Source organism: Ascochyta rabiei, chromosome 12 (assembly GCF_004011695.2).
Source record: "Ascochyta rabiei chromosome 12, complete sequence".
Classification (NCBI taxonomy): Eukaryota; Fungi; Ascomycota; class Dothideomycetes; order Pleosporales; family Didymellaceae; genus Ascochyta; species Ascochyta rabiei.
In genome coordinates, this window is record NC_082416.1 from 707,681 (window position 1) to 722,117 (window position 14,437).

The window sequence follows — 14,437 nt, forward strand, 5'->3', positions numbered from 1 at the left end:
AGCATATGGACAAGACCATTATATCTACCATGTGTTCACGTGTACACAGTTTCTCTGATTCATTCAGCCTTGCTATCTGAGGTGGGACCTTGTAGCCGGGCCGAACTATCGTTATCTTCCCCGGATTACCGGGGGGTGCCTGAACGGAGCAGAGATACGATTTGCCAGAGCCGGGGTGTTCTTCTAATAAAAGATCACCAGATGCTCAGTGCAAGCAGCTCGTGTTTCTGCTCCGTTCAGGCACCCCCCTGATAGTCGCTCCAGATAGGACACGAGGCGGCCGAACGCCTGGACTATCGTCCCTGCATGCATCGTGAACCTGGCGGTGAATGGAAGATCAAACCCGAATGCTTGAAAATGGCTGAAGAAAAATACGTCGAGATACCAACACCTCTGGCTCTTACGGTGAATCAGAACAGTCTCTTCCACATAACCAGCGAGCATCGGTTGTTTCGATCCACCATCAAGGTGATCCCTTGTTCGGGAACGTTGTTCGGACATCCTGCCTAAGCACGACGCGACCCTGCTTGAGGAGCAGACGCTAGTCGCGCCAGGGTCCAGCTAAGGGCGTGTCCCGGGTGAACAAGGTGCAAAAGCTGAGCTTCCGATTTCCAAATTCTAGCAGCTCGAGCACACGCTCAGGATAACACTCGTTCCAAACTTGCAACCTCTTGCTTTGTCTTTCGCAACCAAGTCGTCTTTAGCACTCAGCCGAGCTCGCACGGCCAAGTCCCCCATTTCGAGGTCTCGTTCGGCAAGTCGCACATTGTCCGACGCCGACCACCCCCGGAGGTTGCACAAACTCGGCCGCGCGACTCACACATCGCTCCTGCGCGCAGCGAAGAGTCCGAAAGGATCGGGCAATCCACCCCGCAATGCCGAAGGCTTCCAACAGTTATTGTGCGAACTGCCGCTTCTGGCAAGTAGATACAGCGATCGGGAGTGTGGGGCGGAGGCTCGGTAGGTGGGTGCCCGATTCCTGCCCGACGTAGTTCGGCACGGTATTTCCAGGTGGTTGTAGAAAATGAAGGAGAATTCTGAGTTCAGGCTTGGGGAAGCCTTCATTCGGCGAGAAAGGGCCATCTATGTTGTGTGTCTTGTTATGAGGCCAGGAGGGAGTGAGCATGGTAACTCAAGACAAGCTCCTCTATAGCTGTCTCTGGTGTCGCATATGGGCTTGGTTTGTTACTGACGCCAACCTTTCGGTCCGCTGAAAGCTGGACCAACAAATTCCCAGTCACGAGTGTTTCCTCCGAGTATTTAGTCGTTTCGAGAATGAACAGCACTACTCTGGAGAAGGACGAACACTGTCACCAACCCGCGTAACAGCAAAGCCATCAATTCAACATCTCCCTCGTCGTTGGAAACGATACCACTCCACAGAATTGCTCAAGGGCATGTACCTTCACTTGTATCAGGTGGACCTGGTAAGATCAAATGCTGCCATGCTACCTAGTAACATCGTCCTTCAGTACCGCAGCTTACATGGTATCCATTGAACCGATTCAGTACCTCGTCTCAGAACATTAAGTTTATCAAGACGATAATCGAGTCGGCTGGAACTGCAATGTAGTCGGATTCGTACAGCAATGTGCGCATTGTCGAACATCGACCGTTGAACATGTCTACCGTATTGGTATTGTTCTTCGCCGTTGACTGACGTGCAACGCGATAGACAACAGAACACGCATGACCGAAGTAGCTGTACTAAACCCAATTATGCCTTGGGACAGTACTGACGTTGGCAGTGCTGGTCGGTCTTGATCATGCCAGCGGCCAAACGACGCAGGGGCAACACAGCCTGCTGCGACGACAGTCAAAGCATGCTGAAACCCATCAGGCCTCATCACCACCAAAGCACTTCGACATTCACACGACCAGGTCCCAATCCAGCAAGATCCAAAGAAAAGTTGACCGTCGTGACAGATGAGCGCGAGACTAACCTCAAACGCGCCACCCGAAAACGGGGCGCATCTAATCAGATTTTTTTTCGATAGCCGACGCACAGCAACCCCAAACCACCCATAACCCCCAATCTCAGGGTCTCGGCTCGTGCAAGATGAAAGACAAATACACCATTCCTCTCGTCTACCTAACGTCGTTCGTTTTCCTCTTCGGCGAGACCCTGCAACCCGCGCCCCGCGTCGCCATCTACGAATCCATCGTCTGCCAGCACTACTATGCATCGCGGGGCCCGCACGACTGCAAGATTGCGCCGGTGCAGCAGGAACTTGCGTTCCTAGCCGGTATTGAGCGGCTCTCCGTCATCATCCCGAGTATCCTGGCAATCCCGTTCGCAGCGCTGGCAGACCGTTATGGACACTCCCTGATCCTTGCCATTGCGGTGCTTGGCATCTTCTTGGAAGACGCCTGGCCGTTCTTGGTCTGCTGGTTTCCGGATGTGTTTCCCATCCGCCTTATCTGGCTGCATTTTCTATTTGGTCTTGTCGGTGGTGGATTTACGGTGGTGGTTACGCTGCTGCATGTCATTATTGCGGATGTTGTCAGCGCAGAAGAGAGGACGAACATGTTCTTTCGTGCGAGAGCGGCAGGCGTCGCGGCGAGTATCTTGGGGTATGCTGCTAGTGGCTTCATGATGAGAGTCAGTGCCTTTTTGCCATGGGCTGTTGGACTGGTTTGTCTTCTGATGAGTACTATTACGGCGCTGTCGATACCCAAGATGACGGTGCAGGACCATGATGTTTCTCTCGAGGCCAGTAAACCGGCAGAGGGCTGGGGTGTTTCATCTTTGGCCAGGGCCTTGAGAAGCATTGCCCAGCTGCTCGTCGGGAACCAGCAGGTGCTGGCAATGTTGATACTGGTCTTCTTCTGCCAGCTGGGCTATGACTCTGTGCCCCTGATGTTGGCCATCTACATATCGAAACGCTTCGGCTGGGAGTTCTCAGACGTAAGTCAAGTCATCATTCCGCCGTCACAAGAATTTGACAATTGCTGACTACTTGCAGGCTAGCTTTCTGAGCTCCCTCGAGATGGGCATCGAGTTCCTAGCGTTGGTAGTGCTGCTGCCAGCGCTCACTTCGGGCTTACCTTTGGGATTCCAGCGACTCTCAACCTTTGCGAAGGATAAAACTTTCGCACAGGCAAGTCTCGTTGCACTCGCAGTAGGCACTTTTTGCCTGGGCTTCGCTCCAGTGGTGGCCATTGCTGTCATTGGCATCGTAACCCTTGCCCTAGGAACCGGACAGGACTCGCTGACGCGCTCCATGGCGACTGATATGGTCCATGTGAGCGATCTTAGCACTATGTACTCCGCGATAACCATGTTGCGAGCGATAGGTGGCTCAATCAGCGGGCCGATCTATGCCTGGCTGTACACTGCAGCGCTGAGAAAAGACGTTGAAGCTTGGCTGGGGCTGCCGTATTTCGTTTCTGCGGCGTTATTCGTGGTGGCCCTGGGATTGCTGATGGCTGTGAAGGACCCAGCAAGAGATGAAGTCGAGACAAGTAACGACGCAGATTGTGAACCACTGCTTGGTTGAGGTCTGTATTTTTTTTATTCTTTATTTTTTCCAATGCCCAAATAAGATTGAGACTTGGAGAAGCCCACTGCGCGACCATCGGCCATTCACCACCTGCATTTCAATTCCAAAGCCACCAAATCCTAACCCATCCTTGCATCCTCTGCATATTCCTTCTTGGTCCCGATTCCGCTTAAGCAGCAGCAGCAGCAGCAGCAGCAGCAGCAGCAGCAATGAAAACAATCAAGACCACCCCAAGCCCACCATCCATTCCCTGAAAGCCAATGCACAGCAAGACTTCCCTCATGACATACAGGCTAGGCTCCATCTATAGCAACGCCAACGCCAACCCCACCACCCCACAATGAAGAAGAGCCATGAAGTGACAACAGAGCGTCGTATCTCCAGAAACCCGAGAAGCGATGCATCTCGAACTAGCAAAGCAGGGAAAACAAATGATGGCAGTTCCATCTATTCCAGACCTTGTTCAATCTCATGAGAAAGAAAACCTCAGGTGATACCAGGGGGTGCGAGACGCTTGTGTCCCTGGTGTAGTAGTGTGTGGTGACTCATAGCAGGATCGCTCTGGGCACCATGTATACACGAGAGAGAAGAGATTTTACCAGCGAGAGGTCATCACTTCATTCCATGTATGTTTGACAGCCACAATCGATGCAACAACAAAGGTACAGCTGAGCGCTGTATTTCAATCCATCGATTCAAATCTAGCACAACGCTATGCAAATCCATTCGCGCGCTCAACGCCGTGAGATGCTCATTACCCAATGACAAATTCTATCCACGTCAATCCACCCACCTCGTGCATGCCAATCTACATGATCAACGCCGCGACAACAGCAAGCACGAGTCCAAAGTATGTTGCAGAGAGTGTGGAGAGGACGGTCGCCAGAGAGGTGGCCTGACCGCAGCACTGGCGCGTGTATGTGACATTGTTCGCGAGGGCTGCAACTTCGAAGACGGAGCCGTTGATCGGTCCTTGGTTGTAGAAATCGACAAGGAGGAAGTTTGGTGGGCGGCCCCAGTCAGCTGCGGGAACGTTAGCATTGGTCAGTTTTGTAGATTATGTTGGTGACGTACAAGTGCACTGGTTGGACATCAGGCCCAGACTGCCTTCGCCTTCGAGTCCGTTGGTGCTGTTGGTCGCGGCGACGTTGGGCACCAACAGGTTCAGTCCTGCGATGGCAATCTCAACGTTCAGGTTGTGGTTTGCCAGGTATAGCAAATCCTTGGCCTTATCGTTGCTCACACCATCAGGTCGCCCAATCGTGCAAGGGAAGTTGAGGTCGGTGGGCGAATACGGTGTCTCCCACATGTTGTAAAACTCCCACAGCAAGTAAGGCACGGCATCCGTATCGAAGTTGTAGTCGATAAAGGTTACAACGCGCTTCTGCTGGATCAACATCTGTCCAAGAGTGGGCCAGTCTGCAAGCTCCATGGCAGTCTTTGGGGGCTGGTAGATGTAGTCGATAAGGCCAGAGGATCGGATAGGGACGTCGAAGTCGGAGGATGTGACGAGGGGGTTGCCGTTGCTGTCCTTGTCCTCATAGTTGTAGTTGCCGAAGATGATGGTTACGACGTCGAAGGGGTGCGCTTCGACCCACGTCACAACCTTCTTCAGGTAGTCCTCGACGGTGCCGGCATTGAGGAGATCGCAGGATGTGTGGCAGTAGTAGAGAGTGCCGTTGACGTAGTGCGCCTGGCCCTGGAGCATGCGGATGCCATCGTTCAACTGCTGAGTTACATCGTATTCCTGGTTACGGGCTATGTTGCGCTGGGTAGTGAAGGGGGAGTTGTGGGCGGCGACCTCTGTGATGTTGGAGTACTTGCGGTTGCAGAACTCGACGTAGTTGTTGCATGCTTGTGTGTTCTGGGGCAGGGCTGCTGAGCCTGTGCCGGATCCAGTTGGTGTCCTTGTCCGGTTTGCACCGCCAATTTCGATGACGGAGCCTTCTGAAGACGCGGAGACGGTTGCGTTGGCGGACGCGGTGCTCCCAGAAGGTGCGCGGGTCAAAGTTGCGAACGTGCTACCTTCGAAGTCCGAGGGCACTGTGACGGTGCCGCCAAACTCGCCGCCGGTGAGCTGCCTTTGTGTTCCTGTCAGGGTAACGACGGATGGTGCTGCCGTGGACGAGCTACTTTGACCCGCAGCAAGGCGTGCGAGCCACAGTAAAGACAGAGTGGTGCCTCTCATGATCGGCGCAGGGTCGAGTGTAAATATAGCGGAGAATTATGTAGCCCAGTCCTAAAAGATGCAGTGGTGTCAATGATGCAGGAAACTTCAAGATGGCAAGAATTCGTTAGGGTGAAACAGGTGCTCTCGCTAGCAAAGGAAGTCGTGGCAGAGCGCGCTGGCAGGCAACGACGGGTTCGAGCAGCGAAACAAAGTGACAGCAGCGAAACAAAGTGACAGCAGGCGGTGGTTGAGACCCAAGTCAACGCGCTGCGGCTGTGCTTTTCAGGACGGGAACGGGCCTGCGTCGGCCTCCCTGATGTGACGTCTTAGTCCCGGTCAGAGGCAGGCTAGCAGGCTAAGCCTTGCGCCTGCATGAATCCAGCCACTGATCCTCCAGAGCCGCACGACGCCTGCCGACCGTGCCTTCAGCGCAACACGTAATGAGAGCCTGGATGTTTAGATGCTTAGATGTTTAGATGTTTAGATGTTTAGATGTTTAGATGTTTAGATGCTTAGATGTTTAGATGTTTAGATGTTTAGATGTTTAGATGTTTAGATGTTTAGATGTTTAGATGTTTAGATGTTTAGATGTTTAGATGTTTGGATGCTTGATGCTTTGATGCTTTGATGCTTTCGGGGTGCTGGGGAGTGGGGAATGCGTGACAGCCGCTGATCAGAATCAAAGTCTCGGCCAGTCTGCCAGGCTCTGTCAAGTGTCCATTCATTCAATCGTTATATATGTACAACAAGGTATCCGCGGCGCACGCTCAGTGGGGCTTCCAGTAGAGCAGGAAATACATGACTCGCCTCATGCCTGTCGCTTCAGATAGTCACGATGACGAGCTGAACATCTGCTCGAATGTGCTCTTGCCCTCGAGCTGCTTGATCTCGCGCTTCAGGACATCGACACGATAGTTCTTGAAGGCCTTCTCGATGCGCTCCTTCGCTGCTGGGTCGCTTGTGATGGTCCTGGTGGCCGACGCAGTGCCTGTGATCAACCCGAGCTCACCACCGAGGAAGAGACCGGCGACTGAGAAGAAGAAGTAGGTCGCCGCATCACCCCATTTCGAGGGCGCCAGCTGGGCCGAAATGTCGGGAATGGGCTCTAAAGGAATGTCAGTCTGTGGACTTGAGTTGTCTCTTGGAGCAAACTCACCGGTCCGGCCGTCGGCAAAGCGAAGCTCAACAGGCTTCTCCATCGCCCTGAAGGCCTTGAAGTAGGCCACGCGCATGCTGCGCAGACGAACCGCAGCAAAAACCCCCAGTCCAAGACCAGCCAGAGAGGCGACTGTCGCGTGCGTCCCAACCTTCTTGGCTGCGCTCTTCAGAAGGTCCTGGTCCTGCTGATTCAAGCTGTGGTGCGTTAGCATTGGCTGTCGAGCGCTGCTGTACGGCACTTACTCATGGTGCATGTGGTCCTCTGCAAGCTGAGCGAGGTCCTTGCTGCGCCCTGTACGGAATGCAGCCAATGATTCAGACATGTTGCTGGCTTGTTGATGCGATGTTGATGAGTAGGGGACGGATGCAGTAGCCTGTGTCCTAGGTTGAAGCTTGATAGACGCGTTTTGTAGCTCCAACTTTTGGCGTCGCCATGACATCACCGGCGGCGTGCCTCGGAACTAGCTGGACGGGGACAAAGCACGCGAGCAGACATCACCTCTGCTCGCATGTGTTCCCTACTACTCCAGCCAAGTCAAAGACATCAACTCTGAATGGGAAATATCTCTCACAGCGATTGTTCAATACGAAGAACGTGTCCGTTTGGCTAGGAACGAAACAGAATCTATCCCGAGTACATTGTACAATGATCTCAAGTATATCAACAACCCAGAAAACATCTTCGTCTTCGCAGAACCTTTGACTTATCGAGACTTTGACTTATCGAGACTTTGACTTATCGAGACTTTGACTTGTTAAGACTTTGACCTATCGAGACTTCAACCTATCGAGACTTCAACCTATCAAGACTTCAACCTATCAAGACTTCAACCTTTCAAGACGTAATCTTTGAGAAGGTTTGGCACCACAATCCGAGCCTTGTCTGTTGAGAAAACCTCTGCAGCTTCGATGCTCTGTATAGCACTCATCGAAGCGGCCCTACCACCTCTTAGCCCATCCAGAAGTATAAAGCAGGCACTTTGCAAAACAAAGAAATAAAAGCCAAGTGAGAACATTCTGTTGTTCAAGAAGAAGAAGAAGAAGAAGAAGAAGAAGAAGAAGAAGAAGAATGATAATAATAATAATAATAATAATAATAATAATAATAATAATAATAATAATAATAATAATAATAATAATAAAAAGTATATAGACATGAAATCCCCCCAAGCCGCTCCTTGTCCATCTCAGACTCCGTGTCTGCACTACGCCGTCGCCCCCGTCATCTTCACGCTGTACTGCAGCCCCTTGTTCAGCTCGTCGCCGATCTTGAACGCATCGTACATGACCACCTCGGGCGTCTTGGCAACAACAAGGCTCACCTCGTCGCCATCCGCAACCTGCACGCTGCCCTTGCCACCCACGACATCCGTGTACTTGACTCCGCTGGCGCTGCTGACTACAAGAGTAGCCGTGTATCCTGCATCTTCCGAGGTGATGGCGACATCGACGCTGGCGCCAGTGGCGGTCAGCGGGATGATGTTGGCGCCCATGTAGCGCGGTGCGCGTGCGGACTTGACCGTGTATGCGCCGTTGGAGCCGTCGAGGTTGTCGTAGCTAAGGCTGCGGCGCTGCGCGGTAAAGGCGTCGTGCGCCTTGGCGTGGCCAATGTCGACGTAGGCCATGTGCGCCCAGTAGCGGCCTACGACGCGCTGGACCGTGACGTTGCCGGACGCTTCGGATAGGAGGCGCTCGAGCGTGTGGAGCGGGGTCTCGTTGGACTGCAGCTTGTACTCGCGGATCATGCGGAGAAGCGTATCGTTGCCCAGACCTGCGTACGAGTCCGGGTTGTTGGTGAGGTAAGCAATAAACGGCCACGACTGGTAGTAGTTGCCCGAGTCTACAGTGCCATCGACGATGACCTGGTGCGAGTCGCCAATGACCTTCTGCAGTTCGATGACCGAGTCGCCGTCTTTGCCTGACAGACCGGCTGCGGCGCGTGCGGCGTTGCAAGTCGGGGTGGAGACGTACGTGTCTGCGATGAAGTTGGCAATCGGCTCCCACCACGCGCCCGTGTTGCCCTGGTCGACCCAGTTGTGCTCGCTGAGGTGCATAGAGTGACCGAACCCGTGGACAACGACGTCGGGTACGTCAAGGAACTCGTCTACAACATCCAGATACGCAAGGCCGGCTTCCATGTCGGTACCTTGGACACCTGCAGCGCCGGGCATGTCGGACGCCTGCTTGCTGTAGACGTTCAACTTGTACCAGGGGCCGACCTCCTTGCCAACACCGCCCGTGTTGAAGGAGAGACCGGGGGTGCGCCATCCGAGGGTCTCGACGAAGCAGGAGTGGGCGGCCTCGAGGTGCTGGAGAGTCTGGTTGGATTTGGTGGAGGTCGAGGCGCCGAGCACACGGAAATGGGCTGACTCGACAGAGTCAGAGCTGCCACTGCCAATTCTGGGATTCGCAGTGTATTCGGCTGGAGCTGCGGCGTCGGCACGGACTGAGAGGGATGCGGTGATGGGAGTTGCGGTGGAAGAGAGGAGAGATGAGCTCAATGCAGGGACGGACGATCGCTTGGGGCATGAAAGGGGAGCGGCAGAAGCGAGGGACGCGCACTGCGCGAGCAGAAGAGCAAGGACCTGTCCTTTAGCCATTTTGATAACGAATGTGGAGATGAACGAAGAAAAAAGAGTAAACGTAGTGGATAGTTGGCATTCCGTGGGGGAGGCAGAAGGCCTTATAACGAGTATACAGTTCCACGACACTGTCTGTCTTTCTCAGGCGGCTTCATAATCGACATACGATGCACCCAGCCCTTCATTAGAGCGCCGTATTCTTGGTAATGGGCATTTGCTCAATGTTGATGGCGGGAGCTTGGCGGTGGTGGTTTGGAAACCACTAGCAAGCTGTTGAAACGCCGTCTCGGCGTGTGGAGGGTAAACGAAACGGCCTGTAATGAGGGAGGAGGTGCGGCGTGGAGCGTGCATAAACGCAGGCATCCCTGCGAAGACGATTGGCGGAAGAAAAGCACGGCTGAGGTGTGCAGTTTGTAGATTGTCCGCCTACGTAAAGTGAAATGGTCAAGAGCTATGATACATGCCAAAGGGGCAAGATGCACTCCTCGTTATACGCCATATAAACGCCGTGCTATTCTATGCTGAGCTTGCAGGTGGAAAGGATCGGGGGATTGCGACATCTACAACTTGGCTTTTGGCTCGGATGCCTGTGCACTGGCTTCTCTGTTCAGTGTCACGTTGCCGTTGGCCGCGCCCTCTCCGAAGAAGATGACCTCGACCGTCAGATCATCCCTAGAAGTGATTAGTACTCTGGTTCTCGCTTCCATGTGAGCCATGCAAAACATACCTGTAGCGTCTCGAGAAAGGACTCGGTAGCGTAAGCAGCGCGCTGAGCTGGTCCTGGTCCTTGCCGCCAAGCGCATTTCGCACCAGGTGAGTGGCTACGTTCTTGTCCTCGACGACGAATCGCTCGTTCAAGTTGGTCTTGGTGCCCCATTGCTGCTGGCGGATGGGCGCACGCTGACCTGCACCAGCACCGTCGTTTTTCTGGTCGATTGGCAGCTGCTTCTCGGATGACCACCAGCTCTTCAGCCATGACTGTGTTTGTGCGTTTCCGCTGCTGACGCTGCCTTGGGTATCGAGCCACTGGCCGACAAGGCCAACTACCTCCTCGTTGGTGAGCATCTCCCACAGTCCGTCCGTGGCCATGACTACAAAGTCGCCCTTTTCCGGCTCGACTTTGGTTGTTGTGATGATGGGCTCAGCGGTGACGTAGGGAGGGGTTTTCAAGAGCGACGAAGGCGAGCGGGCAAAGTACGACTTCTTCAGCTCGGCGTTGGTCTCGAGGGACCACTTGTAGGATGCATCACCAAAAGCACGGGAGGGCTCCAGTCCACCGAGAATGCGACCGTTCCTGACGACGTTTGGCTCGCCGGGGTGCTCCTTGCGCAGTCGCTCTGCTTCGCTAGTGGTGCCGCCCGTCTGGTCTTCGGATAGGGGGGTAGCAGTCCATTTGCCGTTGGCACCTCTGCGGCCCAGCACGGCGCGCGAGTCGCCGGTGCAGGCGACTCGGAGGAGCTTAGACCGGCTGTCGTAGAAGGACAGCAGGGCGCAGGAGCCAGACAGGGCGGGGGCCAGCAGTTCGGCAGCGGCAATCTTGGACTTGGCGACCTTGACCTTCTTGACGGACTCGTGGACGATGTCGTTGTCGAGGAGCACGAAGCCCGTCTTGATGGCTCGGTCGATGGCCTCGGGGGTGGGCACGTGCAGGGCAGGGTCTTCGAGGGCCGACTTGTACGTCGTGTTGAGCTCGCGGGCCACGTAGGAGATGAGCGTCTGGCGGAGTTTGGCCGACGTCACCCAGCCGCTGCGCACGTTGGTCAGCAGTGGATTGCACGGCGCGGGAGAGGTTCACTGACCTGTGTCCGTCGAAAACGCCCCAGAACATCCAGTCGCTGGCCGGCGCACCGTTGTCTGTGGCGGCCAGGTTGGAGGGCACCTCGATGATTTTCTCGGCGTGGTCATCCTCGATGGGGTCGTTGCTGGGTACTGCTGGGGGGTTAGTGTGTGCTGGGTGGTGTATGATGGTGGTGTATGATGGTGGTGTATGATGGTGGTGTATGATGGTGGTGTATGATGGTGGTGTATGATGGTGGTGTATGATGGTGGTGTATGATGGTGGTGTATAATAGGTGGTGTATGATGGGGTGTGTGTTGGATAGGGTATGATGGTGGTGAAAGTGTCAAGAGAAGACGTACTCTGGACGACGTCATAGCGCACGACGCCCTGGCCGCGCCCAACCAGCCACGACTCCTCGTTCTTGCGCAGCTTGGCCGTGGCCTGGTCCGGGTCCAGCATCTCGACCACCCGCCGGCCGTACTCGTCCGTCTCCTTGGAAATGGGGCCCGAGCCGGTGATGGTGCCTGTGTACAGCTCGCCCTGGCCGACCACCAGTGCCTTGCGCGTCGGCTCACTGCCGGCCTGCGTGCTCAGGCTCTGTGCCTGGTGGATGGGCGAGGCGGGCGTCGTGGTCGACTGGTTGCCGTTGTAAGCATAGAACGCACCCGAGGCGACAGCGGCAGCTACCAGCGCGCCCGTGATGGCGCGGAACTGCATCGACGACGTGAGGACGGTCGGCAAGGCACGCGCGCGGACGTGATGGGCGGCGTGGTGGGCGTGGGCGTGGGCGTGGGCGTGGGCGTGGCAGAGGCCGCGGTAGGCTAGCAGTCCATTGCTCGGCGCGGCAGAGGCAACCCGGCTGCGTGCATGCTTGCGCACACTGGGGCGACGGACGGAACGCACTGCTTGGAAGGCCGCCCGACGCATTGGAGGCACTGACGGTCGTGGGTGAGGGCTCCGCACGTGCGAGTGAGGTTGCGAGGGCCCTGCGCTTCCAGCCAACTCGACGCCTGCTCTGCGTGCACCCGAGCTAGCGCCGCCAATCAGATGCCGCCCGTCACACTCGAGGTCCACCACCGCGTCGACGTCATAACCTCGACCGCCACCATAGCCAAAAGCCGGCGGCTCTGACCAGTCCATAGTATCAACAAAATGTCGTCACGTGCACTGCGCAGAGCCCAGAAGGAGCAGGAAGAGAAGGAACTGCAGGAGAGGCTCGCCCGGCTGGCACAGGAAGAGGAAGAGGAAGAGGAAGAGGAAGAGCCAGAAGAGGAAGTTGCGCCAAAACCGCCGTCAAAACAAAGTCTGTTTGCTATGCTAGGAGATGCGGGCGATGATGAAGACGGAGACGAGGATGACGACGACGACGACCAAGAGCAGGACGAGCCAGCGCCAAAGCCTCTTGTCCAGAGCACACCCGCAGCCAATCCCTCCAGGAAGAGCAAGAAGAAGAAGAAAAGAAGGGGCAAAAACAAGAGCAAGACCGCCACGCCACAGGCCGATGCTGCCGACTCTGGACTCGACGAGATAGACCAGGCTCTCCTCGCACTCAACCTCACCTCCAGCGGGAAAAAAGGCACTGACGAGCCTCTGACACCCGCCATCAGCGAGGAAACCCAGCAGCTCTTCTCTGCCCTCAGCATCGACACCACCCACCTCCACGCCGCCAACGAGATGAAAAAGCTCTTCGGTCGCACCGCCCTTCAGCACGCCGACGACGACGAGCCACGCCAGCGCCAGCAGCAGGGCATCGCCGCGCGCGTCGCTGGGCGCAATCAACCCGGCTCTCGTCTCACAGGCCTCAGCTTACGGCGCAACATCTTCGTCCAGGGCAAGGAAGAATGGCCGCGCGCAACCTCGGGCGGCTTGGGCATGGAGATTGTCGAAAAGCGAGCAGACGGCTCGGTGGAGTACCGCTTCGTGCACAACACCTCCTACCAGGAAACCCAGCGACAATTCGCCGTCTGCGTCGCCTCTATGGATCCCGAACGCATGGTGCAATTGCTCCACCACAACCCCTACCACATCTCTACGCTCCTCCAAGTATCCGAGATAGCAAAGCAGCAGCGCGACAATGCCTCGGCCTCCGACCTGCTGGAGCGCGCACTCTTCACCTTCGGACGCAGTGTACACTCGACCTTCTCGCAGAACCTCTCAGCCGGAAAGGCACGACTATCCTTCTCCCGCCCGGAGAATCGAGAATTCTTCCTAGCCATCTGGCGATACATGGTCACGCTCGGTGTGCGCGCAACATGGCGCACCGCCCTAGAATGGGCGCGGCTGCTCCTCTCCCTCAGCCCTGAACAGGACCCCTACTGCATACGGCTGCTGATCGACCGACTCGCACTGCGCGGCCGCGAACCCCAGGCTCTCATCGACATAGTCGAAAGCGACGTGCTAGAGCGCAGTTGGAAGGTCCCGCCCAACCTCGCCTTCAGCGTCGCCCTTGCCCACCTCCGCCTCAAAAACCCCGTCAAGGCGCGCTCCACGCTGAAAAATGCCGTGCGCGAATACCCCTGGCTCGCCGCCCGGCTGTGCAAGGAGCTCGACATCACACCCATCCCCAAGCCCGTCTGGGGGCGGGAACCACACTCGGACTACCAAGAGCTGCTGTGCAGCATGTACACGCCGCGAGCCAAGGATCTCTGGAACACAACCGAAGGCACCTCGCTGCTGGTCGAGATGAGCTACAGCTTCGACGAGCCGCTGCCCGACGGCGCAGCGCCGTACTGGCTAGCGGCCATGGACCAAGTCCATCTCGCGCGCCACGTCATCCTGACCGACGACCAGCGCCTCATCGCGCTCCTCGACACCCGCGTCAAAGAACAGTACACCTCCGTCTCCGACCCCTTACCCCCGGCAGACAACGCGCCCAGCTACGACGCCGCCGCGACCAGCACCGCCCACCGCGGCGCCCACCACGCGACGCAGGACCGCGCAGCGCTGCTCTCCGACCTGGAAGAGCTGCGCCGCTACTTCCACAGCATCGACATCGAGGGTCTGATCGGTGGGGGGCTGACCGAGGGGAATCTCGTGCAGGCGCTGCGCGAATGCGGGAGTAGTCTGGATGAGTTTCGACGCAACAGCGAGCGCTTCCAGGACGTGAGGGCGCGGCTGCAGGAGGTCGGCGTCCAGGTTGTGTTTGAGGGTGCGGGGGCGCGTGAGGGGGGGAGTGAAGATGACGTCGTCGACGACGACGACGACGAGGAAGAAGAAGAGGAGTAAAGTGTGGTGGTCGAAGCAA

General features: G+C 56.2%; 6 protein-coding genes across 6 annotated transcripts, besides 9 other annotated features; 2 read left to right on the forward strand and 4 right to left on the reverse strand.

The window, feature by feature from the left end:
- Nucleotides 1–2,059: 2,059 nt before the first annotated feature.
- Nucleotides 2,060–3,500, forward strand: EKO05_0007315 (uncharacterized protein; the record flags this gene model as incomplete). Its single annotated transcript, XM_038943309.1, has 2 exons — nucleotides 2,060–2,908; nucleotides 2,967–3,500. 2 exons carry the CDS (start codon nucleotides 2,060–2,062, stop codon nucleotides 3,498–3,500), a joined length of 1,383 nt encoding a protein of 460 aa, XP_038794068.1.
- A 175-nt stretch (nucleotides 3,501–3,675) lies between these two features.
- Nucleotides 3,676–3,712: a tandem repeat.
- Nucleotides 3,713–4,311: 599 nt separating this feature from the next.
- On the reverse strand, nucleotides 4,312–5,691 carry EKO05_0007316 (uncharacterized protein; the record flags this gene model as incomplete). The annotated part of the gene is made up of 2 exons (XM_038943209.1): nucleotides 4,312–4,526; nucleotides 4,578–5,691. The coding sequence occupies 2 exons, from the start codon at nucleotides 5,689–5,691 to the stop codon at nucleotides 4,312–4,314; spliced, it is 1,329 nt and encodes a 442-aa protein (XP_038794067.1).
- Nucleotides 5,692–6,124: 433 nt separating this feature from the next.
- Nucleotides 6,125–6,280: a tandem repeat.
- A 223-nt stretch (nucleotides 6,281–6,503) lies between these two features.
- On the reverse strand, nucleotides 6,504–7,154 carry EKO05_0007317 (uncharacterized protein; the record flags this gene model as incomplete). Its single annotated transcript, XM_038943250.1, has 3 exons — nucleotides 6,504–6,778; nucleotides 6,830–7,026; nucleotides 7,075–7,154. 3 exons carry the CDS (start codon nucleotides 7,152–7,154, stop codon nucleotides 6,504–6,506), a joined length of 552 nt encoding a protein of 183 aa, XP_038794066.1.
- Nucleotides 7,155–7,857: 703 nt separating this feature from the next.
- Nucleotides 7,858–7,901: a tandem repeat.
- A 2-nt stretch (nucleotides 7,902–7,903) lies between these two features.
- Nucleotides 7,904–7,973: a tandem repeat.
- A 63-nt stretch (nucleotides 7,974–8,036) lies between these two features.
- Nucleotides 8,037–9,431, reverse strand: EKO05_0007318 (uncharacterized protein; the record flags this gene model as incomplete). Its single annotated transcript, XM_038947220.1, has 1 exon — nucleotides 8,037–9,431. One exon carries the CDS (start codon nucleotides 9,429–9,431, stop codon nucleotides 8,037–8,039), a length of 1,395 nt encoding a protein of 464 aa, XP_038794065.1.
- Nucleotides 9,432–9,973: 542 nt separating this feature from the next.
- EKO05_0007319 ([Pyruvate dehydrogenase (acetyl-transferring)]-phosphatase) lies at nucleotides 9,974–12,120 on the reverse strand (the record flags this gene model as incomplete). The annotated part of the gene is made up of 4 exons (XM_038943401.1): nucleotides 9,974–10,085; nucleotides 10,141–11,160; nucleotides 11,213–11,342; nucleotides 11,553–12,120. The coding sequence occupies 4 exons, from the start codon at nucleotides 12,118–12,120 to the stop codon at nucleotides 9,974–9,976; spliced, it is 1,830 nt and encodes a 609-aa protein (XP_038794064.1).
- Nucleotides 11,965–11,998: a tandem repeat.
- A 225-nt stretch (nucleotides 12,121–12,345) lies between the features above and the next one.
- EKO05_0007320 (uncharacterized protein) lies at nucleotides 12,346–14,418 on the forward strand (the record flags this gene model as incomplete). The annotated part of the gene is made up of 1 exon (XM_038947219.1): nucleotides 12,346–14,418. The coding sequence occupies one exon, from the start codon at nucleotides 12,346–12,348 to the stop codon at nucleotides 14,416–14,418; it is 2,073 nt and encodes a 690-aa protein (XP_038794063.1).
- Nucleotides 12,425–12,456: a tandem repeat.
- Nucleotides 12,525–12,578: a tandem repeat.
- Nucleotides 12,918–12,952: a tandem repeat.
- Nucleotides 14,368–14,414: a tandem repeat.
- Nucleotides 14,419–14,437: the final 19 nt, after the last annotated feature.